Below are 17,629 nucleotides of genomic sequence, written 5' to 3' on the forward strand. Positions count from 1 at the left end.
GGACGGGACTCAACCCCAAAAAGTGCGAGAACCTGTACTTTACAAAGAAAGTGTTAACCCAAATATAACATGTGTTACACATAATTGTTATCTCTTTTTATTAGGTAATGTTGACAGGAAACGCCTCAATTGGGCCACACAATATTATTATTTAACTACAGTTGTGGTATCGCTTGGATTTCACAGGATGTTGGTGATCCAAAGCTATTTATCACCCAGTTGAAAGAAAGAGTATACAACTATTCTTTTCAAGAATGGCACGCGTCCATAGACTTTTTATAAGACTCAGAAATCATTGTTAGATTGTGATAAATAATTGTCTCTTCAAATGCCCTGGGAGTACAAACGTCTTGGAACAAAGGTTAGAATTGGCTGTAATTCTTTGGGTGTGCAGCAACTACGTAGGGGTGTATCAACAATGACTGATGATAATGTTCTGTGTAAACAATGTAATGCAACTGAAGATGAAATTCATGTTGTATATGTCTGTGAACATTATGAAGATGAGCTGAAACTGTTATTACCAAAATTGTCAAATAAGTAGTATTATTCACTTAAAAGCCTTTATACCTCGTCAGATATTAATGTTTTATTGCCATTTACCAAGTCCTTAACACTTGTCTTTTTAAGAACTATTCCTCTTAATAAGTAATTTTGATAATTTAAGTCTGTTTGGCAACTAAAACTATGAAGTAAAAACTTATGTTCTTCAGGTCATGTGACCTTTGATGCAAATAAACCTGTCTGTCTGTCTTAGAGGATGGTGATAAAAAGTGCAAGCTTCAAAAATATTTACCCAAAATTTAATAATGATGACTCCCTCAACAATAGAATCCGATCTCGGCAATGTCGGACAAGTCCATTTTTATGCACAAGTGGGTATTTCCCGCATATTCTCACAATACTCGCGTCGATTACATGTAACCATTGTTCATTCTTCATTATTCTTTGCAATTTATCGCGCAGCTATCTTATATAAAGTAATATAGAACGAAGCGTGTTTATATTCACGATACACCATTGTTCTATAATGACGTCATTTCTGGAGATTCGAAAATGCAACTTGATGACGTCATATATTGGACGACGTTATTTTTTAGAGGGGAGTGTATAGTAAGTTGTTACTCATAGATTTAGCTGGGCCACGCAGCTAAACGCAGTGGCCGAACGATCGCATCCAAAAGCGGGAGAAATATGACAATCGGTGTTAGGAGAAAGGGTACAGATAATCGATGTGAGAACTGTGAGAATATGCGGGAAGTACCAAGCGTAACCCACCTGTTCGTAAAATGGACTTGTCCGACATTTCCGAGGTCGGATTCTATTCAGGGGGTTATCATTATTAACATGTGGGTAAATATTTGTTAAACTTGTACAATTTATTAAAATCCTTAATGAGACTGTACATAATGTTTATATCTCACATAAGAAATACGACTCGTGGTCGTTGTTTATCGTACAATATAACACTGTAGAGAGATTAAACCACTCGTCTTTTATTTCTTAAATTGAGGTCTTGTGTAAATCTCACAAATATAACAGTCTTGGCGTATATATTCTCATGATCACATGAGAAAAATAAAAAACATATTTTGGAAACTAAAACTGAAATTATAATACTTCATAGTCACAACGGTAGATTGGAAATTGCTGTCTTCCCCGAAGGCTAATATTTTGGCAAAATTGTGGAATATGGAAGTCGCACTATATAATAATTCAATAATTCGTTGTTGATCAAAACTTGAAATATCTAACTTAGCTAGTCTAATTAACATTGCAAACCTGATGGGATCACAACCGGTTTCACGGTCGGGCCTTTATGTTTTAAATACAAACCCTGATCGAGGATTTGTATCATATCAAATGACATCAGTGGTATAGTGAACAGCATATAAGTATATATACACGAATACAAATGTACATACATGTGAAACATATAACATATTAGTACAAATAAATAAATAAATAAATAAATAAATAAATAAATAAATAAATAAATAAACAAACAAACAAACAAACAAACAAACAAACAAACAAACAAATAAATAAATAAATAAATACTGACAAATATACATATCAACAACAACCATCAATTACATATAGCATGGGTAGGTTTTCATAGTATTGTCAACTTTCAATCACATTATTCGCTATTTCTGTCTGTAGCATCTCTGTCATCGTCAGTGTTCAACGTTGAACTAAACTGTCGGGCAAAAGAAAGTATCCACTTGAACATTGGATTTGACCAAAACATTACAAACGTTATCAAAACGTTATAAGACGGAGAAAACACTGTAAACGTAAGGGTCAAAACACATCTATGATACCCGTATCAAATATATCACATCATATAACATTTCTTATCTGATTCATGTTTAGCCACCATCGAACATGGGTGTATACTTTGAAATTGCCTGGGCGTTTTTAACAAAATATAGTTCATAGAATATTATATCTCTTCTCAAACTAAATCGCAACATGTGTATAATATCTATGTATAAGTGTTACCAGTTTAACGTTCGTGAAAAGTTTGTGAAGTGTAGCTATTTATCACATTTCACGAACAAATAGTTCATGGTATATTTGTAATATCTCCCGCCTGCAGGATCAAAGGTATAAGCTTTTGAAATGGTGTATGTTTTCTAGGCATGGTCTAAATTCTCAAACTATCGGGGTTAAAACTGAATGCGCATGCTTGTATTCAAGGAGCCTAAAACAAAAATATTGCAAAATCTGGAATGGCCGGAAACACTCGTACAATCTCATACAAGTCCATTTGTGTTCGTGGCTGACAAGGGTCGGTGGAAAAGTTCTCACTGAGGTGCTTTGCCTCCACGAGGGAGTATCCATTTAATTTCTATGGGGAGGGAGATTTGTGTAATGAATACAGTATACTACGGTTATAACGAACTCAAATGGACCACTTAGTTCGTTATAACCGTAGTTCGTTATAGGCATATATACAACATCTGTACAGCAAATGGCCGTGACCAAAAATTAAGTTCGTAATATCCGTCAGTTCGTTATAACCGTAGTTCGTTATAGGCATATATACATCATCTATACAGCAAATGGCCGTGACCAAAAATTAAGTTCGTAATATCCGTCAGTTCGTTATAACCGTAGTTCGTTATAGGCTTATATACAACATCTATACGGCAAATGGCCGTGACCAAAAATTAAGTTCGTAATATCCGTCAGTTGGTTATAATTTTACTGTAATTTGTTCAGAAATAAGCCCAAAGTAAATAGTTTGTTGGCATTGGTGGAAAAAAATGAATGATTGGTATTGGGGAGAATACCCCAAAGTAAACGTTGTGTTAACAGTACAAATGAATAAATCGTTTGATGGTGCTCAGTAGGTATGTAGTTTGCTGGATGCCGCATGGGGAAACAAGAGATTGTTCTCATTTCCCACCCACTCCATACAAATCAAAGGGATCCCTTCCATGTCACCGTACCAGGCATGTGTGCATGCATCAGGCTTAACTATAGTTGCCCAAGGCGCCCTTGACCATCATTGGTATAAGTTTGTGTAAATATTAGTATGGTAATAAAACAAAATGGCTTCACTTTAATTAATAGTGGAAGCATTGATAGTAATTTCGAACCGCCTCTGTGTTACGTTAGGTTTCAATCTACTTCTTGTTATTCGTGGATTTGACCAAACCTAACAAACATGATCCAATCGCTACTAGGCTGAAAGACCTGTGAAGATCCAGGGAAGAATTGGTCTTCAGCAACCCACGCTTGCCGTAAAAGGCGACTATGCTTGTCGTAAGAGGCGACTAACGGGATCGGGGGATCAGGCTTGCTGCCTTGGTTGATGCATGTCATCGATCTCATTTGCGTGGATCGATGCTCACGATGTCAATCACTGGATTGTCCAGACTCGATTATCTGCAGACCGCCGTCATATAGCTGTAATATTGCTGAGTGCGGCGTTCAACAACAAAGAAAAACAAATCATGATGACAATCAGTGGATTGTCTGGTCCAGACTCGATTATTTACAGACCACCGTCATATAGCTGTAATATTGCTGAGTGCGGCGTTAAACAACAAAGAAAAACAAATCATGATGACAATCAGTGGATTGTCTGGTCCAGACTCGATTATTTACACACCGCCGTCATATAGCTGAAATATTGCTGAGTCCGGCGTTAAACAAAATAAAACAAAAAAAACTAGGCTGAAAACAGTCGACGAAACAGGGCAAACATAAGGTCAAATACATAACCACCGAACAACCATTTCGTTTTTGCTTAATCTTTAGCCACTATCAAACATGGGTGTATTGGCCTACTTTCTTTTGCCCAGCAGTTTATTTTGGATGGAATAACATTTGTCACCAACGCCCGACCAATACACATAGCTGTCAACCCAGATGTGACTTGTGTGAATTAACTGACGGAAATATATTTACATTCATGATCAACATTCGTCACAAACCCGTACTGGGGTGTGCTGATAACATGCATGTGCAACAGATATTAATCACCTAAACATGAATCTATCTCGGCACACCCTGCCCGTGTGAGCACATATGCTGTTGGTGATTTTGGGACAGAGTTGGAGTAGCTTTCTGGTACGTTCCTGTAGCACAGCGGTCCTACAACATATACATCTCACCGGCAAAAATCACCCACTTAGCATTACTCTTCTGGAAGGTAGGCTTGACACTGCTGATAGTTCTGATAGTCATAAACCAATCGTGGCGCTACGGTTGTCTCATTCTCATTAACGTCAAATATTTTGCTCCGATATCAAAACTGAGATACCTGAGAAATCATCCACCAAAGGCCCTGCTCTTTAACACTACGCGAATTTTACCGCTCAATGTACGTGGAAGGTAAGTGGGTTCTTGAGCCAAGCAGATGTCAGCTTTTTTTAAATTTCAGTTTCATTTCTGTACCACTTCCAATCAGAATTTCGATTTATGAAAACCCCCACGCAACACAAAATTTAAAATATTCCTTTGGTAGTATACAACTTTGGTTGTAGTTGTCATGGCGCTCAGAAACGACAGGGTGTATGTAATATTAACGATATATCATAGCGCGGCCTTTATTGTGTCCATTCGGTTCTGACCTTTCATGTTCGTTCTTGAGAAAAAGAAATATGACGTGCTGCTCTGTATGGTCTGCTCGTTCGTGTTGAGAATGTAGAATTCTCGGCGTAGATTGGTTGATCAGAAAGTTGACCGAACACGACCTCATATAGTTCGTCAGATCATTACACAGAGGGGTAGCGCATCAGAATAGGAAAATTATAACTTAACTAGATTGTGGCTGACGTAGGAATGAATATGAGTGTGTTCGTGGATATAAATCTAATCTCCAAACATACCAACATACATCTTGCCGTGGCAAAGGCGTTAACTATAGTCCAGTTTCTACCCTTGCCGATCTAAACTGGAATTTCCAGGCTCGATCGTAGTGCCACCAGTGGCTATTATCAGAGTTATGTCCCTTCTATGTCCCTCCTACTGACCAATCAGATACCGATTCTCATATCACTTGCAATTGCTTCAAACAAAATGGCGGCGCACAGTCAAGACGATCTGATCGGTAATGGAGATCTATATTTTAATGAAACGGGCCTTATCTCACGAAGTCCATCAAATCACTTTGCAATTCTTTCAGTCGACCGAGATCTGCACGTTGAAATCCATGTTGTTTACGAACCGGATGTCTAGTGCGTCACGCGATTTTGATTGGACTATGCATAGACTCATTAGTCCAGCCAAAATGTAACTCCGGAATTCCAGCCTAGTTCGGCGATGGTGGAAACTGGACTTTTACAGTCAGCTAACGCATTTGCCTCGGGAAGATGACCAACATAAGATACCAACTCAGATGTAGACTCAACAATTCTCGTCGCGAAGCCGATCAGTATCTGTTGTCGATACCCAGGCCACGTTTTTCGGTGCATGTGTGGTCGTCTCCGTCCACTGGGGATCGGAGATCTCCTTCCCATGTGGAGAAGTGTTGATGCTGTTGGACTTCCTGGGACACAGATGGGAGAAGTAGCCAATGAGTGTCTTCGTCGGCGAAGTCTTTATGAAGATGGTCAGCACCACCAGGGATGCCGCTATCTCCTCCAACCTGAGGACTGTTTGCAACCCCCACCACGGCCATGACTCGACGAAGCTCTTGGTGCTGAAGACGCCAAAGTCGGAGACGGCGGAGTAGAGGTTAGTGACACAGATGGAGAAAGAGATGAAGGCGGAGATGTAGATTGTCTTGGTCAGTCGCAGAAGTCGCAGGGTTTGTTCGTCTGAAACGCAAATATAACATATCAATGAACATCTTATACGGATTTTCGATTAATATTATCTGTTTGTATTTAATGGCAGAACCCTTTTGAGCAGCTCATTACGGATCAACTGATGGAAAATGGCATGAATATCAGAAAATAGTTCTTAGTGGTGGACGATGTGATCCGAATGTCGGCAAAAAGGTGTATGTGTTACAGTCCCATCAGCAGTGGAAGATAATTGTTACTACGCTATCAGCAGTGGAAGATAATTGTTACTACGCCATCAACAGTGGAAGATAATTGTTACTACACCATCAGCAGTGGGAGATAATTGTTACTACGCTATCAGCAGTGGAAGATAATTGTTACTACGCCATCAACAGTGGAAGATAATTGTTACTACGCCATCAGCAGTGGGAGATAATTGTTACTACGCCATCAACAGTGGAAGATAATTGTTACTACGCCATCAACAGTGGAAGATAATTGTTACAACTGCATCAACAGTAGGAGATAATTGTTACTACGTCATACACAATGGAAGATAATTGTTACTACACCATCAACACTGGAAGATAATTGTCACTACACCACCAACAGTGGAAGATAATTGTTACTACGCCATCAACACTGGAAGACAATTGTTACTACGTCATCAACACTGGAAGATAATTGTTACTACGCCATCAACACTGGAAGATAATTGTTATAGTCTGTATGTTTGTGTGTGTGTAACGTTGGGGGGTGGGGGGGGGGGGGGGGGGCGTATAGAGTGAACGAAAGTTCTCTCAAACTGCTCTGTACCGCCAGGGTGAACACGGCGTTACAGTCTGTATGTGTGTTCATCCTGTCAGTACAGTGCAGTGTCAGAGAACTTTCGTTCACTCTATACGGGCCCTCTACACACATACAGACAATAACGCAAGACAGATAATCCCTTTTAATTCGTGCTGAGCTCCGGGTAGGTGAGGTAATCCAGTGATCTCACGTCGGTCCTGATCAGTCTTTACAGATACATGTATTGTAATCCTCAGACAAACACGATACCCCGCCGAAAGCATACATCACGCTTTGTGTGTTGTCCAAGAAAAACCGATGTGCAAACTTTTGTAAGAATCCGCTACGCGGACCCATACAGTTTGCATGCTGGCTTTTCGATTCATACCTCAATCAACCGAAAAAAATACACAGTCAATCCTTAAATGAAGAACTGATGAACTTCCTGGCCTCATTTACCCAGGCCGTGTCGTGCCAGAGATGAATATAGTGCCCCAGTGGAGAATGAGTGTTCCGAGTTGTACAGTTGCTGTGCTTTATGGTATATGGTTCCTGGTTCAAACGAACTATTTCTTTCAACACAACTGCAACAGAGCAACGGTCAGAACGTATCTGACATAATATCAATCAAAACACTAGCAGACGTGAGAGTCCGATAAAAATAATATCAATCACGAGCGGGTGTGGAAATCCGATAAGAACCATTCCTGGTAACCGGATAGATTTCAGGTCTAAGATCTTTGGACCGTGAAGATAGATCTTCAGCAACCCATGCTTGCCGTAAAAGGCGACGAACGGGATCGGGTGGTCAGGCTCGCTGACTTGGTTGATGCATTTCATAGTATCCAAATTGCGTGGATCGATGCTCATGATGTCAATCACTGGATCGTCTTGTCCAGACTCGATTATTTACAGACCGCCGTCATACAATATCATGAAAATCAGATCTTAGTACTCGCTATCTCTAAACATAGATCTGAGGACATCCCATTACGGGTCACGTCAGAACAACCTTTCATCCAACCAATCAGAGCGTCGCTTACAAGATCACAAAAGTAACAGTCGGAATGTATTTTCTAAGCATGCAATTATACCCATAGAAACTAGGCCATCTACAAGCCATTCCAGAATGTTCTTTTTATCAGTTTTAAATTATTAATCGAGAATACGTCAAAATATGTTTCAAAGCGTAGTCGCCAGTGTGAAACTAGTGCCATAAAGCTCGAGAAAGCTGTCTTATGATTGGCTAATGTCGATTTCTTGTCAGTCATTTCATTGGTCGGTCAAAGTTTGCGAAAGGTCTTTCTGACGTGACCCGTAATGGGATGTCCTTATAGTCCTCGGTAGCCTAAGATCTGATTTTAATGAGATTGGCCGTCATATTGCTGAGTGCGGCGTTAACCAACATTCAAACAAATCTAAGGTCTGTGGTTAGAATCCAACCACGAGTTTGAAAATGTTCTGTCTGCTTACGGTCATCCTCTGCGACCAAGGTTCAGATATCAGCCCTATCACAATCCTTTTCTACCCGAAATTAGGACACGTTTGGCCAAGTTGTCTTAGGCGTCGCAAATCTCTCAGCACAGGTGTACCTGATTCATGGTTCAAATCAAGATTCGCACCGATTCTTACCCTTGGTTTGGACGCAACATTCTCGTGCTATATAGTACTAAGTTCGTATGTTACACTGAAGAGAATGTCTATGTCAGTTTGTCTCTAACCTCTAAACCTCATTGATTGACGAGTGGTGATACATTTGATATCAAAAGACACGAGGGTAAGATTCTTTTTACCATCCAGCATCATTCATCACTCATTTGGTGATACATTTGGATCAAAATAACCCGTTAACTAAAAATACCTTTTCGAAATTACAAAATGTCTCTTCTCCAAAACCAGGGCACAAATCAGTACATCGTGGCTTACATATAGGCTAGATTTTTGTCTTCACAATGCGTCTTATATAAAGCGGAGATAATCATATCTATATTATCTCACCGCCTTACGGGATAAATGTCCGGATAACGCATTGCTTATTTAAAACGTCCTACATTGTCATGCATGCATTTATTCACACGATATGCGGATCGCCTGATGGATAATCAACTTTCGCTCACTGTAACTTCTTGAGAATTGAATCACGCCATGCTAACGTTTCACAATCCCCGCTCCCTCGCGGTCACGGATGTACCAACACGCCACCTAGTGAGTAAAAATGTTACAACGCGCCACCTGGTGGGAAGGAACAATAATCTTCATTGCCCACTTTGAATGTTTCGGCGGTAGGGTCACATAATGTTGGCGATTGTCGTAACATCTGACCGCGGTTGCGTCTCATTTTGCCGCAGGGGTCTACGACTGGTAACATTAGGGACATACGTTGGGTTTATTGAATGTTAAGCAGCATAAACATCCTCGTTGCAGTCGAAGTTGTTGTATGTCTGACAGGAACTTGATCCGATTTATTGCAAAACCAGGGGGTAGGTGTCAGCCATGATGGATTAGGCACGTGACCATGACGTAATACGTGGATATAGTTATCTGTTGATATACATAATACCTCAACTTCCACTCTGATTCTTACCGCATTGTCTCATTTGTCGAGAACCGGCATACGCTTAAACACATACATGTAGTTATATCAATGACGAAGCGTTTATGATGAATAATTCATCGATGCAAATGTGTCCCAGAAATAAAGTTACCTCACTTAGAAACATAATATATTTAACAAACATAAATAAAATCCAAAAGGAGCCCAGAACAAAGTCTAGAGCTGAGATAGATCTAGACTTGCCAAATCATTCTAGACGAGATGGACTCGTTTTGCAGTTTATTTTCTAGGGTCTGGGAGACCCAAGACTAGTGAACTGCGATAGTAAAAGAAATGCGTTAGGCTTAATACCTGTTTATTCAGATGACTGAAGATTTAAACTGAAATTTTCATTTTTTATATATGAATGATAAAATGAAAATTTCAATCATCTGAATACATCTTACACAATCAAAGTATATTAGTTTTCTCTCATTACAATTGTGTCAAAGTATCTCTCTTGAACCCGAAAGTACATTATTAATTTAGATATAGGTGCTAAGAGTCGTCTGTAAATTAAGATTTTCATTACATAATCTTAAATCTTAAGGTAAATACGGGACTTGACTGTAAGTCTCGGAAATGTTGGACAACGGAATATTCATCTTCACTATTTCAAATTGTAACTTGGGGGTCTTGATGATGGATTTGCAGTCAGCACTACAGGACTTAAAATTATGAATTATAGAATTAAAAACCGAATAATCATCAGTGATACCCACACAGGTTTCTCTCGTGATGTTTGCATAAACAAGGTATGTCTTGTCAGGAGCGAGGTATCTACCACATTATGATTACTGTATCTTGGGAATATGAGGCACAATGTTGTCGAATGGGTCTTCTCAGCAATGTTGTTGCTTACTGTTTCACCATGTTTTCTCTTCCGTGATTGAGGTGAATGAATAATATATAGTTCTACAACGAGAGATCTACAATAGCACATGTACGCCCACGTGACACGGCGATGTTTGTTTGTTGTTTAATGCCGCACTCAGCACTATTCCAGCTATATGACGGCGGTCTGTAAATAATCGAGTCTGGACCAGACAATCCAGGGATTGATATAATGAACATCGATCCGTGCGATTTAGATATGATGACATGCATCAACCAAGTCAGCGAGCTTGACCACCCGATCCCGTTAGTTGCCTCTTACGAAAAGCATAGTCGCCTCTTACGACAAGCATGGGTCGCCGAAGACCAATTATCTCCCGGATCTACACAGGTTCTATACGGCGATGGACACAGGTGGTCATCATTGGCACTGTCCAGTAACACCTTATATATGTTACTCGTTCATTTTCCTGATCTGTAGACCTTGACCATTGTGTATATTCATGAAATTACTGCCGTTAAATTTTATTATTGCCATGTAGACACGTAACAGAAAATTATTGTTTGATAACACCATATGACTTTGCGAATTTATGTTGTAGTTTGAATCAGCTGGCTGTCGATATCACAATGACTTGTTCCCTACAATATACACGCTCTAGTGCTGTAAAACAGTGCTTCCAATCAACAGTCATCTTAAAGTACCGCTCTAAAATGTGAAGAGCAATGTAGTTGCTTGGCTGCATGGCGATAGAATGTTGACGTAACAGCTGGACGTAACATAAAGACGCTGGTCAAGTGGTCCACGATTCATTGCTTTCGTAATTAAATACTGATCAACCCTCTCATGTTTTGGTACATAGCGGTAGAGGGCTATTGTCTGTCAATAAGGGGGGTGGGTGGGGTGGTTGGGTGGGTGGGTGGGTGGGGGGGGGGGGGGGGGGGAGTGTAACAGGCAATTCGAACTTAAAATAATGTATTTTACTTGGCATTGCTAAAAAAAAGTATATACCACGAACGATGTACAAAACCGCACTGAAAACTGTATCTTCACTCCAGCTTGATAAGGGTGTAAGAATCTACATCGAAACGTCACTATATGCAATAAACCAGAAGGTCTTATCCATAATGTTGTACGTTTTCTTACTTCTTCACGGAAAAGTTTATTAATTTTACTGGTACCCTAACTATGACTATTATCATCACCGATATGCTGAGTGTGGCGTTGTACGAAAAACAAACTGTGACTATTGCTTTTACCGCAATTGACGTGGGGTAAACTAGTGGCCTACGTATTCGCTCGTCACCCGTCGTTATATGGCTAGAACATTGCTAAAGTGGGGTATGAAACGTATGTAGCTGTTTCCTTAGTTGTAGCATTGATAATCCATCACATTTTCTTATATTTATCGAACACACGTTATCATTTCGATTGGGAACATGGATAATAAGTAATTGGCAAGTAGACCAGAGATGGGCATTTCTTGGTGCCTTCTTATATCTGCCCAATGACACTCTCGTGTGACCAACAAGTGAAGCTTTGTTTGTTTGTTTGTTGTTTTACGCCGCACTCAGCAATTTTCCAGCTATATGACGGCGGTCTGTAAATAATCGCGTCTGGACCAGACAATCCAGTGATTGACATCATGCGCATCGATCCACGCAATTAAGATACGATGACATGCATCAACCAAGTCAGCGAACCTGACCACCCGATCCCGTTAGTCGTCTCTTACGACAAGCATAGTCGCCTTTAACGGCAAGCATGGGTTATTGAAGACCTATTCTACCCCGGATCTTCACGGGTCACAAGTGAAGCGTTGGATGAGGAACATTAGGTTGGCCGGACACTTGAGTAACATGCTCCGTGTGCTCACCTTTTCCAGACAATGCCTGACATTGTGATCAGATTGTTGTGACCTATCAGTGATTGAGTTAATCAATTTGGTTTAAGACCGTTTTGAACAGTATTTCATTCATAGCATTGTGTGTCAGCTTAAGCCCAAGTGATGCAGGATGTTTACCACTGGACGAACCCACGAGCACGGGTATGGTGCTGACAAACCTAGAAACATAATCAGAGCGAAACGGGATTCGAACCCACGATCATTGGTTTCTCGTGACCCTAAGGGATGCAACTCTGCACAACGAATAGTGACGCCTAAGACGACTGGGCCACCAGTGCCCCCAATGTGACCTATCAGACTACCCAAGACTTACCTTTAACTCCATCAGACGCGCTGAGATTCCTCTTGATCATGTAACCTGCATAGGTGAATCCTATAGCCAGGGCCAGGCCATAGATGACGAACAGAATCTGACAGAACACAAGAAGAGCCTTGACCTGGGCGCCGAAAAACATGACGAGGACGTCAACGACGGATACGATCATGAGGTGGAGGGTCGTGATGAGGATGATGTTACTGAGCTTCTGAAATTTCGGGGGAGCGATGTCCATCTTTGTAGTGTCTAACAGGATGAGGAGCACTATACTAAACGACGCGGTCAGTCCAGGAAATCCCACTGACCAAAGCATGTGTGAAAGGAGGAAAGGGACTGATTTCGTAGAAGAATAAGGGTCCATGAATAGAGTCAGTGCTCGAGTTCCTCCAAAGAAACTGATCATCGCATTCAGAGCAATGGTTGTCTTGCTTCTACGCTGACCCTTGTTACCCGCGAACATCGCGGAGATTAGGAGTATACCGAATAACATCAGAAGTATGTACATGAGTCCGAAGATGTATACATGCAGAGGCCATGCCTCGCCCCAATCCTGGTATGACTGTTGCCAGTTCGGGCCCGGTTCGGGCCATACTTCTGCCTCAGCTACTGGCTCGGTGTATGGTTCGGGACTGGTCAATTCTGATTCTGGAATGGTGAACTCTGATTCTGGTGTATAGAATTCAGAAAACGGTTCTGACGTCGAGTTAAATTCTGGTTCAGGACGGAAAAGCTCCGAGAATGGTTCCGATGAGACATTGTATTCTGGTTCAGGGCTCAGATATTCCGACAAAGGTTCAGATGTGGAATTGTACTCTGGTTCCGGGGTCAGATATTCTGACAAAGGTTCAGATGTGGAATTGTATTCTGGTTCCGGGCTCAGATATTCCGACAAAGGTTCAGATGTGGAACTGTACTCTGGTTCAGGGCTCAGATATTCCGACAAAGGTTCAGATGTGGAATTGTATTCTGGTTCCGGACTGAGATATTCAGACTCGGGTTCTGGTGAAGAACTTATGTATTCTGACACTGATTCCGGTTCCGACGTTGTTTCAGATTCCGGAGTAGAGGAATACTCGCTTTCGGGCTCCGGAGAGGTCATTTTGGTTATTTGATTAAGAATAGACGAATAATGTCCGAGTGATCACTCCAAACAGGGCGGCCCTTTACTTGATAAGTCAAACGGAATCAACACGATAGTAATATTGTGTTTTTGTCAGAATTCCCTATTCAATCACACCACTTCCAACACAAGGATTATGTCTATTATGTTCTCGCCAAGCGTAACTATTCACAAATCCTAATCCTTTTCCTTATTCCTTGGCTCCCTCCTGCTTCTGTTCGTCTTCCGAAGACAAGAGCTACACAAGTCAACGTAAGTCAATGCAGATATAGATGCACCAATACATCGCAACTTAGTCTGTTAACTATCCGCATGTCCCCATTCAGTGAAATTGTTTTCAAATCACACGGAGTCGACCTCGTAACGTTGCAACACTGGCAGATGACACCATGGGAGGTTATGCGAAGGGTCTGACAGACAATGACAGTTCCTTATGAATACAGATCATGAACTGTCTGTATATGTTCCAGAAGTACTTTACATCATATTACAAGCGGTAACACTGGCCGCGTGATGCAGTCGGTGCACTCACAAGCTCTGTCCTATCAGAATATGACGCACATTGTTTGCTGAGATTTATGGGTCTGTCAATGAGGCTTCCTTTCTTGTCCAGTCACTGATGTGACGCTGTTGAAGTAACATTCGGTAACATTCCTAGAAAGTACATCCGTTCCACTGTTCGCCTTCAAGCTCTCCGCCGACAATCCATCGTTCCTCTGAATACTCGGCACCTGAAATTAGATTATTTCAGCCATTTAAGAAGTTGTTTGTTCTTAAATCTACCGTAATCGTATACTAAATAAACAAATGAATAATGAAGAATATTGTCTGCAGTACGATATGGTGAATGAAATTCGTTGTTAATGGATTATTATGACAAAATTAAAAATCAGTTTTCTGACTTCACCTGATAATAAACATAGTGTCATTGTTAATAATATCACATGTCAACAAGGCTATGTCGGTGATGGACGGAGCAGTAGTCTGGTGGTCAAGGTGTTCGCTCGAAAGCCCGAGTTCGATTCCACCTTGTATCATCACTGTTTGATACTGATTCAGAAGCACATGGTAATGATCTGGTCGGAGTAGGACTCTGCTTCTATCGACATTCTTACATACACAGAGGTCTGTTCCCTCTAACATTAACTGACCCGTGAAGATCCGGGGTTGAATAGGTCTTCGGCAACCCATGCTTGCCGTAAAAGGCGACTTTGCTTGTGGTAGGAGTCGACTAACGGGATCGGGTGGTCACACTTGGTTGATGCATGTCATCGTATCCAAATTGCATGGATCGATGCTCATGATGTCAATCACTAGATTGTCTGGCCGATTATTTACAGACTGTCGTCATATAGCTGGAATATTGCTGAGTGCGGCGTTAAACAACAAACAAACAAATCTTACATTAACTTAAAACTGAAGACATAATCGGTCTACAAATTCTAACTACCCTTTCCCAACGCCACAACAAAATGGACACCACGCAGTCGTACCTGCACTTGATATTCTGGATGATTGTTTGCCCAGGCAGATGAACCATGACTGAAAATTGTCTCCGTAGAATAAAATACCCAAGGGACTGATAGTGGGTTTTATATTGAAGACGTGTTATATTCTTCGATTTCATTGGTCCAGAGGGCGTCCATGTGACCAATCCTAAGCGCGCCTTGGGACAAGATTGACTTCTACATTGATTACGTCGACTGACGCTTCACGACATCAAGCAGTGCCGGGGACCGGGGACATAGATCAGGGGTTGCCCCGTGCTGTGGCGTCACAGCTGAAGATATAAATTTATGTGCAGATAAAACTATTTTAGAATGGGCTATTCATCCTTTCTTCCACACCTTTTCATTCCCTCCTTCCTTCTTTTGCTTCCTTCAGAATAGGATGGATAGGATGTACAGAGATAACAATATAATGACTAAGCCAATTGGATTAACTGGGGAGATTTCTGTTAAGTGTAGTGGAGGTATAGTGATGACGAGGTGCTGGCTATTGTGACATAAGGCAATCAAGATGTCCATAGTGGTTGATGATGTGATTATAGCACAGTGAGAACACACTGGGTAGGTTTGTTTGCTTGTTTGTTGTTAAAAGCCGCACTCAGCAATATTCCAGCCATATGACGGCGGTCTGTAATTAATCGAGTCTGGACCAGAATCCAGTGGTTGACATCATGAGCATCGATCCACGCAATTGGGATACGATGACATGCATAAACCAAGTCAGCGAGACTGACCACCCGATCACGTTAGTCGCCTCTTCAAACAAGAATAGTCGCCTTTTGCGGCAAACATGGGTTGCTGAAGACCCATTCTACCCCGGATCTTCAGGGGTCCAATGGGTAGGTACATACCTTGGTCATACATTTCAAGGTTCAGAGATCGATGTTGCGATAATAACGAATGAAACAGTCATCGCATGTTGCACTGACTATATGCCACTCGACACATGCATTTCTAGGTGCAGGCCCTTCAAACCAAATAAGGGGGCACGGGTGGCCCAGTCGTCTAAAGCGCCGCGATTCCCTGTGCAGATTTGCGTACCTTGGACACTCCAGAAACCTATGATTTTGGGTTCAGTCCCCGTTCACCCCGATTATTTTTCTAGGTTTGTCAGCACCATATCCGTGCTCGTGGGTTTCACCAAAGTGGTAAACGTCTGAGACCTGCATCACTTCGGGCTTTCCTCCCACATTGAGCTGACACGCCGTGATATAACTGGAATACTGTTAAAAGCGGCGTTAAACCCAACTCACTCACTCACTCATACCAAATAACATCACCATAACCGCAGTGTGATGAACTGAATCATATGACATTGATTTCACCCCTTTTATAATTCCGTTTGATATTCATTTTACACGTATTGTGAATTAGGATTAACAAATTATGAGGTTAATACGTTGTCAAAATGTCAATGATACATAAAAAACTCTACATCGATCAATTACATGTCAATTAATGATATATTTCACACATCACTAATCCTATAAAAGTTCGCTAATGTTTTGATCGGACTGCTATCTAACCTAGCAAACTAGCTCTACTGTGCTGCTCAGGGTAGGGACGCGACAGGGAGCCTCATTAAGATTGATTTTCAAAAGATGTGGAGATGATTGTATTTTTTCTGGTCCGTGAAACTGAAGGTAGATTCGAGTAACTATAAATCACAATCACCTCCAACAATATATAGGATGGGCCTGGTTGTAAATACTGGATTTATCCTGGGTCAATGAATTATACACTATACCGTTTTGGAGTTAGTGCTGCTGTTGGCGTCGGTAGACGTTTTAATGTACATCTTTGATGATATTGTTTTAATGTGATTTATCTCATTTGGTGTATGTTTTTTTAAAAAAACCACATCGTTCAACTAATGTTGACTTTGTTTTACGTCTTTTGCTTCAAATTACATTCAATAAAGCGTTTCATATTTAATTTTTATTTTTGCCCCGTCATAATGTACTAATTATAAGTTACTTTTCAGTGTATCCTCGAATATCACAGATATTGATGTTATAAAATTACCGACCTTCTCCGACGGCCTTCGTGGTCTTGTGGTAGAGGGTCTGCTCGGTGGTTCGATTCCGATTGCGTCATATCAAATGACGTTGAAATGTGGTGTTTGTTGTTGCCGTGGCTGGCGCTCGGCATTAAGGAGATAAAACAAGGACAGGTCGGCTCTGAGTTGCACACACACACACGCGCACGCACGCACGCACGCACGCACGCACGCACGCACGCACACACTCATGCATGCACGTTGCTATATATATATGCAATAATCTTGAATGCGATGTTAAATCCCATTTGACCT

General features: G+C 41.1%; 1 protein-coding gene across 1 annotated transcript; it reads right to left on the bottom strand.

Annotated features, from left to right (window-relative positions):
- Window positions 1–5,865: 5,865 nt before the first annotated feature.
- Window positions 5,866–13,786, bottom strand: LOC139446103 (proline-rich transmembrane protein 3-like). Its single transcript, XM_071227384.1, has 2 exons — window positions 12,685–13,786; window positions 5,866–6,278 (listed from the first exon to the last, which is right to left on the bottom strand). Exons 1-2 carry the CDS (start codon window positions 13,784–13,786, stop codon window positions 5,866–5,868), a joined length of 1,515 nt encoding a protein of 504 aa, XP_071083485.1.
- Between the last annotated feature and the right edge of the window lie 3,843 nt (window positions 13,787–17,629).

Source organism: Haliotis cracherodii, unplaced genomic scaffold (assembly GCF_022045235.1).
Source record: "Haliotis cracherodii isolate W230 unplaced genomic scaffold, xgHalCrac1.p SCAF_10, whole genome shotgun sequence".
NCBI classification, from domain to species: Eukaryota; Metazoa; Mollusca; class Gastropoda; order Lepetellida; family Haliotidae; genus Haliotis; species Haliotis cracherodii.